General features: G+C 42.4%; 1 protein-coding gene across 2 annotated transcripts in view; it reads left to right on the forward strand.

The window, feature by feature from the left end:
* The window catches only part of LOC122812266 (tetratricopeptide repeat protein 39A-like), an 825,358-nt gene that overhangs the window by 654,183 nt on the left and 151,435 nt on the right, over positions 1 to 19,740 (forward strand). For both annotated transcript variants that reach the window (XM_044084661.1, XM_044084663.1), the window contains exon 10: positions 13,537 to 13,607. In XM_044084661.1, coding sequence (XP_043940596.1) covers positions 13,537 to 13,607 — 71 coding nt within the window. The remainder of the gene's footprint in view (positions 1 to 13,536; positions 13,608 to 19,740) is intronic.

Consider the following 19,740-nt stretch of genomic DNA (forward strand, 5'->3'; position numbering starts at 1 on the left):
GGGCATTTTGAGGCAATGTTACAACTGCCTCATGTGCACAGACAACCCTCTCCTCCTACCACCAAACACTAATACATGCGAGAGATGCAATTATACAGCCAAACTGGAGGATAAGCTCTCTCAACCCAAGATGGACCAGGCAGTCAAGAGAAGAAAGGAATTACTTGCATCACACCAACAGTCTCACATAAACCTATGAAACCAGCACAGGCAAAAAACACACATAAATACACAGAAACATACTCAGAGGCTCTAAATAAAAATCTGCAAAAGCAACAGAGACCTCCAAAGCAGACATCCAAGCAACCTCCACCCCCCCCCCCCAATACAAACACTGAAACACATACTTCACAAAACCAGTGTGCCACTCAATCACAGCCCTTAAGGCAAAATAACATACCCAACACACTAGTAATAGGTGACTCTATAGTCAGGCACACTGACATCCCACTCACTAGGCTGAACAAGGAGAAGGTTACTGTTAGCTGCCTGTCGGGTGCCAGGATCCGCCACATAACACAAGCACTCAGGTTACTCCAGAACAAGTACAAATACGACTCTGTCATTGTCCATGTTGGTGTGAATGACCTGAGCTGTACCTCCCTGGACTACATGAAAAGAGACATGGAGGAGCTCTCAGATCACGTAGTCCAGGCCGGTATGATCCTGACCCTGAGTAGCATTCTACCCTCACCAAGAATGATACCACAGTATAAAGAAAAATTATCAATTTCAACAATTGGCTAAGCTTCTGGTGTCATTCAAAGGGGATCCAGTGTCTGTCAGCCTGGGGTGACATGCTCGACAAGCCACGCTGCTTTGCTAGAGACGGCTTGCACCTGTCACCCTTAGGCTTTCGAATACTGGCCAAGGCTCTTGCCACCCCCATAGTGCCTTTTTTAAGCAAGGCTCAAAAGACAAACCCACTGCCGTAAATAGCACAAGTAACAAAAAACTGAGGGTAATGCTACTCAATGCTAGAAGTCTAAACCTCAAAATGCATGCACTCGAGGCACTCCTCAGTATGGAGAAAAATCGATCTATGTGCAGTAACAGAAACCTGGTTTAAAGGTCCAGAGAGCACCCCAGCACTACCAGACTACAACTCATACCATACATTTCGGTCACAAAACTTGGACCGAAGTACAAAAGGCGGGGGCGTATCCATATTCATCAAGGATACTCATACCCCCAGGTTAGTGGCATAGCACGATGCCTCAGAGATCATCCACGTGCAACTAACAATGGGCAAAACTGCAATCCAAATTGTAGCTTGCTACAGATCACCCACCATGTCCCAGGACCCTCATTCCATATTTCTGGAAACACTGGTAAACATAAAGGCCCTACCAAACACTCTGATATTGGGTGATTTCAATTACCCAAACATTAACTTGGAGAACTACTCAAGTACTAACTCCCTTGCCCAACATTTCCTAGAATTTATGAACTCTAATGCCCTGGATTAACTGATCAACATCCCCACCAGAGGTGACAACATATTGGACCTGGTCATCACCAACATGGGCGACCGGTGTTCCACACCGGAGGTCAACCCCTAGCTGGTTAGATCTGACCATAAACTAATCACTCTGGATATCCACATTCTGCCCCATCCCCAGTCAAAGAAACCACTGTGAAAAACTTTTCAAATGCAAACTTCACATTACTTAAGACAGAGGTGGAAAGTTTCAAAGCCCCCATGTTAACGGATAACTCTGTCCAAGCTGCAAAATCATTTACAAATGCACTCTACAGGCACCTACATGAATGCATGGATCATGCTATCCCAAGCAAAACCAAGACTCACTCCTCCAAGAAAAGGAAACCAGCCTGGTGGACCCCTGCCATAAACATAAAATCCCAAGAAGGGAAGATATCCCTGATCAGCATCAGCAGGAAACTACGATCCCTCATAAAATCATCTAAAGCTAGCTTCGAAAGAAAAATTGCCAAGGACTCCAAAGATAACCACAAAGCATTCTTTAGCTATGTCAAGAATCTAAGTGGCAATTCTCAGATCTGCTCGCAGTTAGTGCAGAATGGCACAAAATACACTGAACCAACCGATATCACCAACTTCCTGGCAGGCAGGTTCAGTGCAAACATCACCCCCTTCTCACCCCCAAAAGGGCCCATAACCATACCAGACGAATGTAGTGCCCCTGAAATCACAGACACTCAGGTTAAAACAGCCCTCTCCAAAGCCAAAAACACAGCATCAATGGGACCGGACGGTGTCCCAGGCTGCATCCTACACAAGCTCAAAGATGAACTAACCCCTCACCTAAACACACTGTTCAAACTCAGCCTGTCCACAGGCTACATCCCCATAGAGTGGCGCACAGCAACAGTTATTCCACTCTTCAAAGGTGGAGCCACAACAGACCTCGGGAACTATTGCCCTATAAGCCTGACTAGCTTGGTCTGCAAGGCTATGGAGCGCATCATCATGGATCTCATTAACAGAGACATTGGGAACCTCCAAACACTGGACCTTACCCAGTTTGGCTTTGTTAAGGGCAGATCATACCTCCTAAACCTGGTGGACTTTTCTGAGACAGTTACAAAGGCTATAGATGAGGGAAAGGTGGTACACACAGCTTACCTAGACCTCACAAAGGCCTTTGACACCATTCCCCATTCAGGTATTATAGACAAGCTCACCAGCCTGAACATACACCCCTATACACCCCTACAACCCATGAGATGGGTTGCCAACTGGCTCACTAACAGAACCCTCATGGTAAGAGTTGCGGGAGCTAGGTCTGACTCTAAACCGGTTACAACTGGCATTCCCCAGGGCTCAGTCCTAGGACCCCTGCTGTTAGGCATATACTTCTCTGAGGTACAGGCTAGCACAGGGGGACTATGGCTGACCAAGTTTGCAGATGACTGCAAACTAGGGGCTATAACTGACTCTTCGGCTGACACTGACATCCTCCAAAAGGGTCTCACTGAGACAGATACCTGGTGTCAAAACCATGGCCTCAAGCTAAATGCCAGAAAGTGCATAGTCATCCCCTTTGGAAAAAACATAGTACCCACAAACTACCACATAGGTGGTAGCCCCCCTAAATACGAAATATGTAATAAGAGATCTGGGGACCCAAGTAGATAGCAACCTCTCCTTTCACAATCACATTGCCAAAGTGGTTAGAAAATCCTTCTATGTGGCCCACCTAATTACAAAAGGGTTTGCATCGAGATCAAAAGAGGTCATTGTGCCCCTCTATGCATCACTCATCAGACCCATCATAGAGTACAGTGCCCCATTTGGGATGTACCTTACAAGACACCTACAACAGCTGTAAAGATTACAGAAGTACCTCACCAAGAGGATCACTGGCCTCAAAAAGATGCCCTATGCAGCTCGACTGAAGAAACTCCAGCTGTACTTAGTTTTATACTGCCTACTCAGAGGTGATCTCTGCCTAACATACAAGGCCATGTCCAACCCAGAATTGATGGACATGCTCCACCTAAAGAAAACCATATCCCCTCGAGCCACACGCTCTAGGGATCTAAACCTCACCACAACAATAAATAGGACATGCTGGAGGAATAGATTCCTGTCCGAGAGACTTCCCATGCTCTGGAACAAGATTCCAGTCTATGTTAGGCAGTGCTCCTTGCTAACCCTCTTCAAGAGAAACCTTGACAAGTGGATGGGAAACAGAAAGTATACCCTGGGGATCACTTCAATGGCTCTGCTGGACAGAGGCACAGCGAATTAATCTAAGGGGGCAGTGTAAGCAAACACATTCTGGCTAGGCTTATAAATGACTTCAGGCAGATAGTCTAGTACCTACCTATGAACCTAATACATGCTGTTTTTAGGCGCTGCCACTCTTCTTCAACTGCACCTACTTCCTCCTCTTCTTGGGGTGCTAGAGCCCTGAGTAATTCCTTGAACTGCTGTACTTTCTCTCCAGTCAACTTCCAGGTCTTCAGCCTGATCTCTGTTGACTTTAGACCCTTCTCTAACCACTGCTTGCAGCTGATTGTGGCAGCCAGTGGTTTATGCTGTGGGTTGACTGTGTCACTGGGGATGACTTTGCAATCATGGATTTCCCCCCAGTGCCTTTTCCTTACTAGGAGGAAGCCTACCTGAGTTGCATGTTGGCTACTCTTGTATGTGATCTTGTGACTGTGTCTGTTTCTGAACCATGTGTTGGCTACTATCAAGCCATTTGCCAGACAGAAGTCTAGAATGGCTTCTCCTACTTTATTCCTGTTGCCCCACCCAATGTGGACCAAGGCATTCCTCATATCCTGTTCTGTCTGTCCCAATATGTGCATTCAAGTCACCCATTATCAACCCCAATTCATGTTGTCCTGCTTTATCTAGTAGGTTCTGCAATTGCTGTCTGAATGCACTCTCTTTCTCACTATCACAACCCTGCTTTGGGGCATAGGCTGAGATTAGTGAGGTAGTGTTGTCGCCTCACAGCAACAGGTTTTCCAGTTCGATTCTTGGCTGGAGTGCCTTCTCTGTGGAGTCTGCATGTCCTCCCTGGTTCGTCTGGGTTTCCTCCGGGTGCTCCGGTTCCCCCCACATTACAAAGACATGCGTCTGAAGCATTTCTCCTCAGGCCTCTGCTGAAAATTGGCTTTGTTCCAAGTTGAACTTTCCTGGTTAACAAATGTTAAATAAATAAATAATAAATTACACTGGAGTCTGATTGCCATGAGTCTGTCATTAATTCTGATGATATCCCTCACTGCCTTCTGAAGCTTTTCTCATCACAATTCCTACACCATTTCTAGTCTGTCCTCCACCTGGGTAGTAGAGTCTGGATCCCAAGCCAAGTGGCTTTGCTGTACTCCCCTTCCATCTCATCTCTTGGATACATAGAATGTCCAGCCTCCTCCATATCATCATGTCATCCACTTCCAACCTGCACCCTGTCAGTGAACCTATATTAAGCATAACAATTCTGAGTTCATGTTTGGCAGATTGGTTGGTTTTATGTCCAACTTTCACTCAACAGAGCTATCCCAGGTAACCCAGGCTGGGCAACAAGACACCGGCCAGCCAGTATCTTATTGACCCAGGGCTACTGGGCTTTATGGAGGGCACACACTGGCCAATAGGGGCACATATACCCCTCCCACTGTTAGCAAGGGTCCCTGGCGTGGGTCAGAGTAGGCTGGGTCCTCAACCCACTTATCACCAGTAACTACCCATGCTCATTTTTGGTGACATTAGTCAAAATGACAGAATCACCTAGAGCCATATTTTACACTGTCAGGTAGCTAGCCCTGCCATGGCACACAGTCTGTGATCCATGTTCTCCTATCTTGAGGATACTGCGCACCACAGTAGATGCCCAAAGCGGTTGGTCTGTACAACTCTTCCCCCTATAGGGCACCATGTAGAGTCTGTGCTGCTGCCCACAGCTCCATTCATTGGTGAGCTTGAGATGGAAACACTAGGAGTGTTTTTGGACATGGGAGAAACCCCATGGAAACACAGGGAGAACATGCAAACTCCAAACTGGCATTGATTGGAGGTCAGCATTGAACCTTGTACCTTGTGCATGGGAGGAGAAGATCTTAACCTTTAAGCCATCTTCTTTGTTCGGCTTTTCCCAGCTAGGGTTGCCACTGTGGATCACCTGTCTTCTCATGATTGGCAGAGGAGTTTTTTTACAGTGTCGAGTTGCCAGCCCGGCGCCCAACCTTCCACAGAAGACACACACGCACGCACTCACTCATACCTCCATGCACGCACTCATGCCTAGGGCCAGTTTAAAGTGTCCAATCCACCTACAGAATGTCTTTTGGATTTGGGAGGAAACCGGAGCATCCTGAGGAAACCCACGTGACCACAGGGAGGACATGCAGACTTCGCACAGAAGGCACTCCAGCCGAGGATCGAACTGGAGAACCTCTTGCTGTGAGGCGGCAACGCTAACTGCTGCACCACCATGGCTGCCCAACCATTAAGCTATATATATATATATATATATATATATATATATATATATATATATATATGCATGTTTTTCTATTATAAAAAAATGAGACCACAATAAATCATTTCAAAACTTTTCACACTTTTAATGTGACCTATAACCTGTACAGTTCAATTGAAAAACAAACAAATCTGTTAGGTGAAAAATATATAAAAATAAAAAACATACAATGTGCTGGTTGCATAAGTGTACACACCCTTAAACTAATACTTTGTTGTGTGTGCATACCCTTAAACTAATACTTTGTTGAAGCACCTTTTTATTTAATTACAGCATTCAGTCTTCTTGGGTAGGAGTCTATCAGCATGGCACATCTTGACTTGGCAGTATTTGCCCACTCTTCCTTGCAAAACTGCTCCAAATCTGTCAGATTGCAAGGGCATCTCTTATGCACAGCTCTCTTCAGGTCACCCCACAGATTCAGGTCTGAGCTCTGGGTGGGCCATTGCAAAACTTTAACTTTCTTCTGGTGAAGCCATTCTTTTGTTGATTAGAATGTATGCTTGGGGTCATTGTCATGTTGAAAGGTGAAATTCCTCTTCATCTTCAGCTTTCTAGCAGCTAGTAGCAGACGTCTGAAGGTTTTGGGCCAAAAGTTACTGGTATTTGGAACTGTTAATAATTCCCTTCACCTTCACCAAAGCCCCAGTTCCAGCTGAAGAAAAGCAACCCCAAAGCATGATACTGCCATCACCATGCTTCACCATGGTGTTCTTTTGGTGATGCAAAGTGTTGCTTTTGCTCCAAACGTACCTTTTGGAATTCTGGTCTCATCAGACCATAACACATTTTCCCACATGCTTTTGGGAGACTTGATGTATTATTTTGCAAATTTTAGCTGAGCCTGTATTTTTTTTGTGTAAGAAAAGGCTTCCGTCTTGCAACCCTACCCCATAGTGCAGATATATGGAGAATACGGGAGATGGTTGTCACATGTAGTACACAGCCAGTACTTGCCAGAAATTCCTGCAGCTCCTTCAGTGTTGCTGTAGGTCTCTTGGCAGCCTCCCTGACCAGTTTTCATCTCGTCTTTTCATCAGTTTTGGAGGGACATCCAGTTCTTTGCAGCGTCACTGTTGTCCCATATTTTCTCCACTTTTTGATGACTGTCTTCACTGTGTTCCATGGTATATCCAATGCTGTGGACATTTTTTGTACCCTTCTCCTGACTTGATACCTTTCAACAATGTGATCCCTTTAATGCTTTCTAAGCTCTCTGCAAACCATGGCTTTTGCTGTAGCAGGCAACTGAGTAAATGTCAGGAAAATCCTACTAGGACAGCTGATCTTTATTTAGGGTTAATCAATCTCTTTAATTGATGGCAGGTGTGTACCAAAGAAGTACTATTTGTACTTGGTGATCTGTTAAAAAAGACTGCAAGAGAGCCCACCAGAACCACAGCCATCCACTTTACCATTCTATGGTAGACTATTTTCTGCTGTGTTTTATGATTCTCCAGCATCTCAATCTACTTTCCTTATTTTCAGCTGTAATTTTCTGTTCCAGTTGTCTGTCACATTCTTTTGCATTATTCCTGTCCAGTGCAGGTCATCTTCCATCATCTCCATTGTAAGCACCACTACAAAGTCATTTAGTCTCTCTGCCTGTTTCATATGTTATTCAGTTTAATTCAGAGTTCATCTTTTGCTTTTCCCCTAAGTACCTGAAGAATGATAGTTTACTGTCCGTTATCCCACACACCATATTTCTAAACTTGTTCTAGTGCACATTACCTCTATGTATGGCCTATTCCTTACCTGCTTGCACACATACTTATATAGGTTTTCTTTAATCCACCATTCCTTGTATCTATTTGTTTTTTGAACTACCTGGCCTGATGAAAGTTGCAGTGTTAACAAGTTGAGCAGACCAGACCAAGCCAAACTGTCTTTTTCTCCACAGTTGACTTCTGCATACCCCATGGGATCCACAGACATTTCCAGGCAAACTAAGGGATCTAATCTTTGGTCTGCCCACCTCATCTGGCTCCTGTTAACCTGGAAGAGCAGTCGTTCTTTGTTCTGTAATTCTGGATGATCCCAACAGTATTGTAAAGGATTCTCATTTCCATTACTTGGAACCATCATTGTACACTTCTTTGTTACTGTACAAAGCTTGTGATGACAGGTAGGGATAAAATGAGGTAAATTGAGAGTTTTATCCTGTGACTTAACTCTTACTTCACCTGTAGAATGTGGTACAAAGCACTCAGTGCTGCCACACTTGCACCTGTATAGTGGTCAGTATCCCAGTTCTGTTTACCTTCAAAATTATTCACATTCCTTCACTTTGTGATAGCTACTGCTCCTCACCTATATAGAGTAGTCCATTCTCGCTCTTGGGGGAGGAACATGACCTCTAAATTGGAGGGAATTATGGAAATGCCTGAAGGGGAGTAACTGTGAGGAGTGATTTGTCCAAGATGAACCTGTGAATCTTTTTAAATTTTTTTCAGGTTTTTACCTTCTGGTATTTAGGCCCTGCGGTGCAATTGTGTGCCAAAGCCAGACAGAATTCAACATTTTCCCTTAGATACTACTGTAGCACACTAGTGTAGCCCTCATCCTTTGTGCTTTCCTGGTTAAAGAAATACTGCTAGTGAGCTGTAACCAACTAACCACCAGCAAAAAAATAAATAAAGCCCAGGCAGAAATATCCAACCACTGAGCTTCTATATGAACAATTCTGAAAAGCCAACTCTAGTGACAACAGTCTTCAATGTAGCATTACGGATATTTGGACTACCCTTGTTTCTCCTGCCAACCTTGTTGACTTGAGTCTCTTGAGGCCATGTAGCAATTACCTCATGTACACTGACAGCCTTCTACTAATAACTCATTCTAGTACAGAATGCGAGAGATGTATCTACACCAAGAATCTTGAATCCATGTTGTCTCGCACTTAAAACACTAACACAGAAGAGGTTTTTAACTCACCCTCCACTATATATGCATATAGTACGATTACTCATTCACAGAGTATGCATCAATCACAAAAATCGACATATGCAGAAGTCCTCTTGAAAAACTTACCTAAACACCAGAGACCTTCAAAACACAAGACTGCTACAACAAACACACTCCCTACAGCACCATGACACATAGCAACACCAGTGTCTCATCCACCAAGCCTGTAAGGTGAAACACTCAAAAAGCAAATTTTCTTATCATTGGAGACTCAATAGTGAGACACACAGATGCCCCACTCACCAAGCTGGATAAGAGGAAAGTCACGGTCAGCTGCCTGTCTAGTGCCAGGATTCATCAGATCATGCATGCACTCAGGTCTCATAGCAACAAGTACCATTATGTCTCTGTCACAGTTCATGTTGGTGTGAACAACCTGAGACATACCTCACTGGACTAAATGAAGAGAGACATGGTTGAGCTCTCAGACTATGTGTTCCAGGCAGGTATGCTCCTAGCCTTGAGCAGCATACTATCCTCACCCAGAATGATGTTGCAGCATAAACAAAAAATGATTAATTTCAATAAATGGCTTAGTTTTTGGTGTCATTCAAAGGGGATCCAGTTCCTGTCAGCTTGGGAAGCCATGGTTATCAAATCTTGCAGCTTTGCCAAAGACAGTTTGCACCTGGCACCTCTAGGCTTTCTGCTGTTGGCAAAGGCTGTTGCCTCCCTATAGTGCCTTTTTAGGCAAGGTCTTGAAAACAATATTACCGACATGAAATTAGCCAACCAGAACAAAATAAGGGCCATGCTGCTGAATGCTAGGAGCTTAAAGCAAAAACTGCACTCCCTGTAAGCATTTCTGTCACTAGAAGATGTAGATGTCTGTGCAGTCACAAAAACCTGTTTCAAGGCTTCAGAGAGTACCCCAGCCTTGCAAGGCTACAATGCCTTCCACACCTTTAGACTGCAAAATGAATGTGTGAAACCAGAGGAGGCAGTGTTTCTATCTATATTAGAGATAAATTCACCTCCCATCTAGTTAGACTCACCAACTCCATGGACCTACTCTAAGTACAGGTTACGGTTGGTAAGACCCCAATTATGGATCCCCCTGCATGGGTCATGGGACCCACAAAGCCTACTTGACCGAACTGGAGACGATCCAAATTTTACCAAGCACTCTGGTTATGGGGGATTTCAGTTATTCCACCGTCAACTGGGAAATTTATGCTAGCCCTAACTCAATAGTGCAAAAGTTCCTTAACTTTAACTCAAATGCCCTGGAACAAATTGTTCAACCCCAACAAGAGGAGCAAACATACTAGATTTGGTTCTCACTAACATCACAAGCAGATGTACCACCTCAACTGTCAGACCCTCATTAGTTAAATCTGACCACATATCAGTTGCCTTTGAACTGGCACTAACGCCAGAACTCACAAAGAGCAAAGTCAGAATAAAAAACTTCACCAAAGCAAACACTACTCTCCTAGGGGAAGGTATAAATGCATTCAAAGTCTTACCGCAGGTTGGAAGTGTTCACTGCATCAAAGCCTACACTAAAGCCCTGTACAATCACTTGTAGAAGTCTATATACTTGGCTGTTCCAGAGACAATCAAAGACAGAGCTCTAAAAAAAAAAAAAATGCCCTGGTGGACATCCAGCATCAACAAACATTACAACAAATGCAAAAAGTTGCCGTCTAAGAAAACTAAGGCGAGGCCCCAACAATGGAAATGCACCCTCCTCAGCCTCAACAAGCAAATATGACAACACGTCAAATCCTCTAAGGGTAACTTTGATAAAAAAAACTTAGCAGTCACAGCTAAGGATAATCATAAGGCCTTTTACAGCTATGTATTAAAAGGTAAGACCTAAGCATGTGTCGAACTAGTGGCTAACAGTGTCACACACTCTGATCACGCAGAGATAACAAACCTGCTACTGGACAGATTTGGTGAAAATTTCACTCCCTTAACCCCTCCAAACTTATCACAAACCTTGCCCTCCCCACATATCCAAAGAGCAGGTCATTAAAGGCTTGTCTAAGGCAAAAACACAGCCTCTGTGGGACAAGACGGCATCCCATGCTATCTTCTAAACAAACTAAAACAGAAACTAGCATCACCATTAATTACCCTATTCAATCACAGCATAAACACTGGCTTTGTTCTTGTGGAATGGAGAACAGCATCAGTTATTCCCCTCCAAAAGGGTGGCTTAACAACAAACCCAGGGAATTATAGATCTGAGTCTGACCAGCCTCATCTGTTAAGCCATGGAGTGTATCATAATGGACCTCATAAATAAAGACATAGGTGAACTCCAAGCCCTGGATACAACCCAATTCATCTTCATCAAGGGCTGATCCTGCCTGTTAAACCTGGTGTATTTCTTTGAAAATGTGACCAGGGCCATTGAGGGCAAATCTGTGCACACAGCATACCTGGACTTGACAAAGGCCTTTGACACAATCCCAGACTCAGGCATTACAGCTAAACTTAGCAAACTGAATGTAAACTCCTTTGTTGTAAGATGGGTTGCTAACTGGCTCACAAATAGGTCACAGATTATCAAAGTGGTTGACTCCACATCAACCAGCAGAGCTATCACCAGCAAGGTGTCACAAGGGTCAGTACTGGGCCACCTACTGTTTGGTATATACTTCTCAGAAATTCAGACCAAGGGGCTGTGGCTGACCAAGCTTGTGGACAACTGCAAACTGGGTGCAGTTACTGACTCCCCAAATTATGTCAGTATACTTCAGGAGGGTCTTACACAGACCATTGACTGGTGTCTTAGTCATGGTCTCAAACTGAATGCAAAGAAATGCATCATCATTCCCTTCGGTAAAAACAATGTCCCTTCACACTAACAAAGTAACAGTAATATCCTATGTACCTACAAAGTGGAAAGAGATCTGGTATTACAAGTAAACTGCGACCTTAAGTTTGACCACCATGTGTCTACTGTAGTAAAGAAGGCTTTACGTGTAGCACACTTGATTAGTAAATGCATTGCCTCTAGAGCAAAGGAAGTTATAACCCCCTCTATACTTATCACTATTCAGGCCCATAATCGAGTATAATGCCCCTCTCTGCATGTACCATACAAAGCGCCTGCAGCAATTGGGGAGACCTCGGAGGTTTCTAACTAAGAAGATCATGCGATGCCAGCATGAGCCTTACACAGACTGACTAATATTCCTGTCACTGTACTCAGTATTGTATAGACTTCTTAGGGGACGCTTGTGTCTGGCTTACAGAGCAGTCTTTGACCCAAACCTAATGAATTTGCTGCAGATCCATAAATCAGATGGGACTAGAGTTACCTTTTCCAGGGACCTAAATATGGCTTGTAATTTGAATAGGATGTGCTGGAGGGACAGATTTGTCTCCCAGTGACTGCTGCATCTTTGGAATAGGCTGCTGATTCATGTGAAGCAGAGCACCTTTGTGACACTGTTCAAGAGAAACCTGGCTATGAAGTAGTTCTCAGGTTTTCTTACATGGCCTTTAATAAAGTGGATGGGGCACTAGAAATTCTTACTGGGGATAGTGCCCACAACCCTCCTGAACATGGGCAGTCATTAATAAATACAATCCTGGGTATTGACTAGCGTATGTATGGTATTACATTGGTATGAAATGGCTAGACTTGAACTGACCTCCGGGTCGATAGCATAGTAACCTCCAATGGTCCTATGATTATAGATGATGCAGAATTTTTTTTCCTTTGTTAATGCTGGAAGAGAGATTTTTACCTTTGAAGGAAGAAAAGACTTCTGCTGCATTTAATACAGTAAGGTACTTGTGCAGTTGATGATGCAAGTAGAGTTTTTGCTCAGTTTTATGGTAGAAGAGGAGTGCTTGTACCACAGAGTAACACTTGTACAAAGATGATTCAGGGCATAGTCTGTGTCGGAGAATGTGTACTGTACACATTTACCCTGTCTTTTCCATCTTTCTACATAGTTAATCTCTAAATTAACAGATCAGTATGTCTGGTGGAGTCAACTAATGTTGGCAGCTGGTAACTTTCAAGCGGCATAGAATCACTAATTTGGCTACTATCCTTGTTTCTCTTCATTCACAAATTCTGGGCCTATGTTGCCTACAAGCAATAAGGGTCAGGGGCAGCAGGTGTTCCACTGAAGAAGCTATCTCTGCAATGACACTGTTAGTACCTTCAGACAATTGTGAAGTATTATGCCTTTTTTGAATATTAAAAAAGGAAATGATGCATAAAGAGTATCACAATGTAGTAAAGTTATTAACCTTGCTTTCCTTAACAGTTCTATATTTTAAAGTTAAGTTTGTGTGGTCTGTCATAAATTTAGCACACTGTTAATTTTAGGTTTAAAGCTAGTTAACTTTCATTTTCGACAGTGTGTTATGAACTACTTGTTTCTCAACCACAGACTTCCTTCATTATTAAAGGCCAGATACCCTAGTCCATCATTGTAATTGTTCTTGCGTACTTATTTAATGTTGTTTCAATATTTTCTACCTGATGTAACAAACCTCTGTAAACTCATCTTGTACTTGGTTATATGTATAAGAAGAACACAGATTATATGCTTGTCATGGTTAAAGGAAGCACTTATGTTACATTATTTCTTGGTACTTTTGTTCCCCTTAGGGACAGGTGGTGATGAGGATCTTGCAGGGGCAGAGCTGCTGCTGGACCCATATCTTAGGCAGTATCCAAAGGTAAGAAAAGTTTTTCTTATTTATTTACCTTAATGATTTCTGCTGGGGGCAAGCATACATAGTGGATATAGTGGCTGGTGAAGGTATTTGCTTGGTATTTTTCAGTGTTCCAACAGAGGTCATTGGAAGAGCTGTAGTGAGAACTACGAACTACTTCATAGACTTTTAATTTGACATTCCGGATACATTGCAAAAACTGCAATTAATCCATTATTGCGGTTTAATACCATAAAAATTGTGAGGCAGGGTGTTATGTTTAGCAGTAAATAATTTCATCCCAACACCAAAACATATGATTTCGGAATTCAAATATGTGTATTTTTTATATAATGTAAATAATATAATAGCATACTATAGCAATATTCTTTCCCTCTGTCACAAATAAAATATATAAAAACAATATGCATTTTCAGTCTGCACCTGCATCCAGTTTATATTCACATGATGTCCATTAATTGCCAGCATTTCTTGCCAACAGTATGACTTGCATTCTTGTCTCACTGCCTCTGATGTAGTTTCAGATTTCATTGTTTCAATACATTTCACTTTCATAATACCTAAAAGCATTTCAGTTTTTACATTTTTATTCTACAGAGTACATATTCTTATAATTGCACTGTGCTTACTTTTACACATCTTAGAAAAACATATTTTTGTAGTATATTTTGCAACAAATTGCTTAAATATAATGCAGATCTTCTTCTCATGTTTATAGCCTTGGTTACTTCATGAAGTATGAATTAAAAGTACACATTTCTTTGGTCTCCATTTGGATTCGTGCATGACTTTCATATTCATTGCTACTGCAACACATTTTTGCTTTGTTTCTCATTTTTCTACTTTTTATTTCACTCACATTTTATCCTGCACATATCTGTTTCCTTGGTTAATTCTTTCAACTGTATATTGGTAATTTCAATTGAACTGTACACTTCCACGGCATTTGAAAAGGTTAGGTTGGTTTCACTTACTATAGTGTCCTTTGCATCATAATTTTATACCCCCAACAATGTATGTCTGTTATTAATAAATAATTTAGCTCTGTTCTTTAGTTAAATACACATCTATTGCCATTGTAGGGCCTTGTGTTCCTGTAAAAAAATTAATATCTAATAAGACAGTGAATTCTTTTTAGACTTACGGCAATTACTGAACATCTATGTACTGCTACTATGTCTTTCTCCTTATCAAAAAAATTGAAAAAGTTAACCACATTCAAGATTTTTTCCACAACAATATGTAGTAATGTAGCACACTCTTTTCAGGCTTTTTGGCTAATCCACTCACTCTGAGGAATAAACTGAATATTTGAATTTAAAGTTTCCAATTTTTTACACGTCTTTGAACTAAAAGAATTCCATGGAGTTACGGTTGAAGCATTTTTGCAGTTAAATTGTATTTCTGCACTTCCAAATGCACAAACTCTTGGAAACAGATAATAGTTCTTTTGAGTTCTGCCAACTATTTTTTCATATCTGACACCATACAACATCTAGATAGCCAGCAGATAGTAAAGAGACAGTGTAGGTTCATAGATTGTTGCCATATATGCAGTCCAGGAGACCATTGAGGAGCCTATTTCAATTTCCCAGTTGCTCTAAAAAGGCACTGTCTGGTTAAGTGATTTGCTTGGGGATGCACACTATGCACATAGTAGCTGAGGGAATCAAACCGTGGAGTACAGAAAGCAGCTCATTAGACATACAGATGTCAAATGACCTCATTATCTTTAAAGCTATATACCTTTTATCCAACACCCCTAACTAGTCCTGATAGCAGAATTAAAGCTTTATAGGTTTCCATACTTCGGATGATCGGTCTCTGTTGCTGCCTTCTCCTAAGCCACTAACCTCTGATAGGCCCATCTTTGGCAGCAATCTTTAGCTGACCCTTTCATTTTAGGAGAGATTCTTCCTGATTCCAATAATGACACTTGCTTGTAAAAAGATAGTTGTGGATGTAAAAAGCTGGTACCTAATGTGCATGAGGAAGGACAGATTTCCCTGCCACAGAGGATGCAGGCACTTCCCATGGTTTATCTAGCTGATCTTAGGATTGCTTGCATCATTTCCCTGTGCAGTGACAGTAATCACAGGATCACCATGACCTTAATGACAGCATTGTAGTACTGGATCCATGCCACCAGTGTGTCTGATGGTGAGATAACACATCCTACCTCAGAAAGCAATAACCTTTCTTTTGTCCAAGTCTGAAACACATTTTAATCATTGATGCTTTTCTAGAAGATTGCCTTTTAAGACAGTTAACGGGCAACAAGGAGCTGAGATTTATGAAACTCAACAAGGGAAGTGGGTTGGTGACTATGCAGACTGCGGACTTCATTGGGAGGATGATGTTATTGCTGGGGGAAGAAGATATTTATGAAATAGTATCCAAAAATTAAATCCCTATAGCATACAGGCCGATTGATGCATTACCTGATGAACTATTACTTAATGGTGATATTTGTCCTGCAGAGTATACATTTTTGGACCTGGTTCATCCATTGATTCCGGCTTTTTGTCAAAATTACATTCTGATTTGGGGAATCCACTACTCTAATGTGGCCACAAGAGGGTCTAAGACAGAAACACTTGCGATGTATGTAGACAGGAAATGCAAATCTATGTTTTGTTCTCTAAACCATAGTAAAGGACTCTTGGCATTTTCTGGTCATGCTGAGACTGGTTTCATTTAAGGGAAATTGTTATTTTTGTTACATGTGCATTAAAGATTTATTTACAGTCATAACCCATGACTGGAATTGAATTTTTCAAACTGTTTTGCAATGCAAAACTTGAGAGCTTAGTAACAAAAAGATACAGTTGATGGTTACATTTACGGAATTAGTTTTGTAAAAAAGTTACATTTGCTTTAAAGGAGAGTATTATAAACAAGAGTGGAAATGGGGACAGCATGAGCCCCTATGTTTGCAAATGCTGTATTATGTTAGTTAGAACAGTTTTGTATTTAAACGTAGTTTCCAGTTTTTTAACAATTACTATAGATTTTTGGATTGTGTATTTTTAGTATGGAAAGGTATGATTGGACAATTCAATGAATTTGTTGAATACTTATAGGGAACCACTGGCTTTCTCAGATTTAAATACATAATATGTAAGAGTTGGGTAAACTTTTTAGATGTGGACTTAATTAAGGGACACAGAAATGACATTACTAGTAGTATTTACAGGAAACCCACTTATAGAAACTCTCCTTTACAATCCTTTTCATAGAAGGGAATAGGTAGGTACTAGGCTATCAGCCCTGGGGCCTATACAAGCCCAGCCAAAAAGGTACCCTGGCTTTTGCCACCCAAGATTATTTTCCTGTGCCACTGTCGAGCAGAGCCACAGAGGTGATCCCGGGGTGAATTGCCTATTTCCCATCCAATCATCAAGATTTTTCTTGAAGAGTACTAATGAGGAGCTTTGTTTGATATAGATAGGTAGTTTATTCCAGAGTATGGGAAGTCTCTGGGAGAGGAATCTATCCCTCCGGCATGTTCTGTTTATTGTGGTGATAAGGTTTAGGTCCCTAGAACATGTAGCTCGGAGGGATTGGGATTTCTTTAAGTGGAGCATGTCTAACAGCTCTGGGTTTGACATAGCTTTGTATGTTAGGCAGAGATCACCTCTGAGTAGGTGATATGCGACGGAGTAAAGCTGGAGTTTTTTGAGACGGTCTGTGTAGGGCATCTGTTTGAGGCCGGTAATTCTCTTTGTGAGGTATTTCTGTGGCCTTTCCAGTTGTAGATGTCTTGTGAGGTACATACCAAAAGGGGCATTGTACTCTATAATGGGTCTAATGAGTGATGAGCAGAGGGGAACAATGACCTCTTTTTTTTCTGGATGAGAAACCTTTTATGATGAGGTGTGCCATGTAGAAGGATTTCCTGACTACTGTGGTGATGTGATTATCAAAGGAGAGACTACTGTCCACCTGTGTCCCAAGGTCTATTATCACACTTTTGGTGTTAAGTATAATACCGCCTATGTTGTAGTTCATGGGTATAGAGTTTTTACCAAAGGGGATGACAGTGCACTTTTTGGCATTGAGCTTGAGGCCATGGCTTTGACACCAGGCATCTGTCTCAGTGAGGCCCTTTTGTAGGATGTCCACATTGTTAGGAGTTTCGATTATGGCTCCTAGTTTGCAGTCATCTGCGAACTTCGTTAGCCAAAGACCTTCTGTGTTAGCCTGTACTTCAGAGAAGTAGATACCAAACAGGAGAGGACCCAGGACTGAACCCTGTGGTACTCCACTTGTCACTGGTCTGAAGTCTGATTTGGAGTCTGCTGTGGGTTCTGTCAGTGAGCCAATTGGCAACCCATCTTGTGACATAGGGATTTATACCTAGTTTAGTGAGTTTATCTATAATTCCAGAGTGGGGGATGATGTTGAAAGCCTTGACAAGATCTAAATAGGCTGTGTGAACCACCTTACCCTTGTCTACAGCTTTGTTGACTGCTTCAAAGAAGTCTATCAGGTTTGGAGACATGATCTGCCTTTTACAAACCCGAACTGGGTGGGGTCCAGAGTTTGGAGATTACCAGTGTCTTTGTTTATAAGTTCCATGATGATACGTTCCATGGCCTTGCAGACCAGGCTCATCAGGCTAATGGAGCGGTAGTTCCCGGGGTCCGTGGTGGCTCCCCCCTTGTGGAGTGGGATAACCATCGCTGTGCACCATTCAGCAGGCACAAAGCCTGAGGTGAGGCTATGATTGAACATGGTACTTAGGTGGGGTGCCAGTTTGTTCTGTAGTTCATGAAGAACGCAGCCTGAGATGTTGTCTGGTCCCATGGATGCTGTGTTCTTGGCTTTGGAGAGTGTGTTTTTTATCTGTGCAGCCATGATTACAGGAACTTTGCATTCTTCCGGTATAGAGATGGGCTCTTTAGGGGGTGAGAGGAGGGTAAAGTTAGCACTGAACCAATCTGCCAGTAAGTTGGCAATATCAGTTGGGTCTGTATATTTAGTGACATTGTACTGTAACTCAGAGCAGATCTGAGTGTTGCCACTGAGATTCTTGACATAGCTATAGAATGCTTTGTGGTTGTCTTTAGAATCAGTGGTGATTTTGTTTTCGTAACTAGCTTTGGAGGATTTTATCAGGGATCGCAGCTTCTTACTGAGGCTGACCAGGGAGCTCCTCCACTCATGGGATTTTACTCTCTTTTGCAACAGTTTCTTTCTTCTGTTGTACAGTTTGTTTAAGGCAGGGGACCACCAGATTGGCTTCCTTTTTTGGAGGATAGCATCTTAGTTCTGTTTGAGATAGCACGATCCATGCACTCATGTAAGTGCTTATAAAGTGCAATTGTGTAGGATTCAGTATTTATAACTGTATTGTCCATCTGCATGGGTGTCATGAAGTTCAACACTTCTGTCTTAAAAAGTATGAAGTTGGCTTTGGAGAAATTTTTTACCATGGTTTTCTTAATGGGGGGTGAGGGCAGGATGTGGATATCTAGGGTAATTAGCTTATGGTCGGATCGGACCAATGAGGCATTGACTTCAGGTGTGGAACACCGGTCATTCATGTTGGTAATGACTAGATCTAGGATATTGTTGCCCCTGGTGGGGGTGTGGCTAAGTTGATCTAGGGCATTGGAGTTTATGATTTCCCAAAAGCATTGGGCGAAGGAGTTGGCACATGAGTAGTTTTCCCAGTTAATGGTGGGGTAGTTGAAATTGCCCATTATCAGGGTGTTTGGTTGAACCCTAATAATTTCCAGTACATCAAGAAAAGAGGAGTGGGAATCCTGGGGCATGGTTGGGTGATCTGTAACAAGCTACAATTTGGATTGCAGTTTTGCCCAGAGTTAGTTGCACTTGGATAACCTCTGCTGCATTATGCTGAGCAACTAGCCTGGAGGTGTGGATGTCCTTAATGAATATGGACACACTTCCGCCTTTGGCGTTCCGATCCAGGTTACATGGCCGAAAAGTGTGGTATGAGTTATAGCCTGGTAGTGCAGGGGTGTTCTCTGGAGCCTTGAACCAGGTCTCAGTCTCTGCACAGATATCAATGTTCTCCATTTTAAGGAGTGCCTTGAGTGAGCGCATTTTGAGATTTAGACTTCTAGCATTGAGTAGCATCACCCTCAGTTTTTGCTTGGCTGTTCCT

The sequence above is a fragment of the Protopterus annectens genome, chromosome 9.part0 (genome assembly GCF_019279795.1).
Source record: "Protopterus annectens isolate FY-2018-M chromosome 9.part0, PAN1.0, whole genome shotgun sequence".
Classification (NCBI taxonomy): domain Eukaryota; kingdom Metazoa; phylum Chordata; order Ceratodontiformes; family Protopteridae; genus Protopterus; species Protopterus annectens.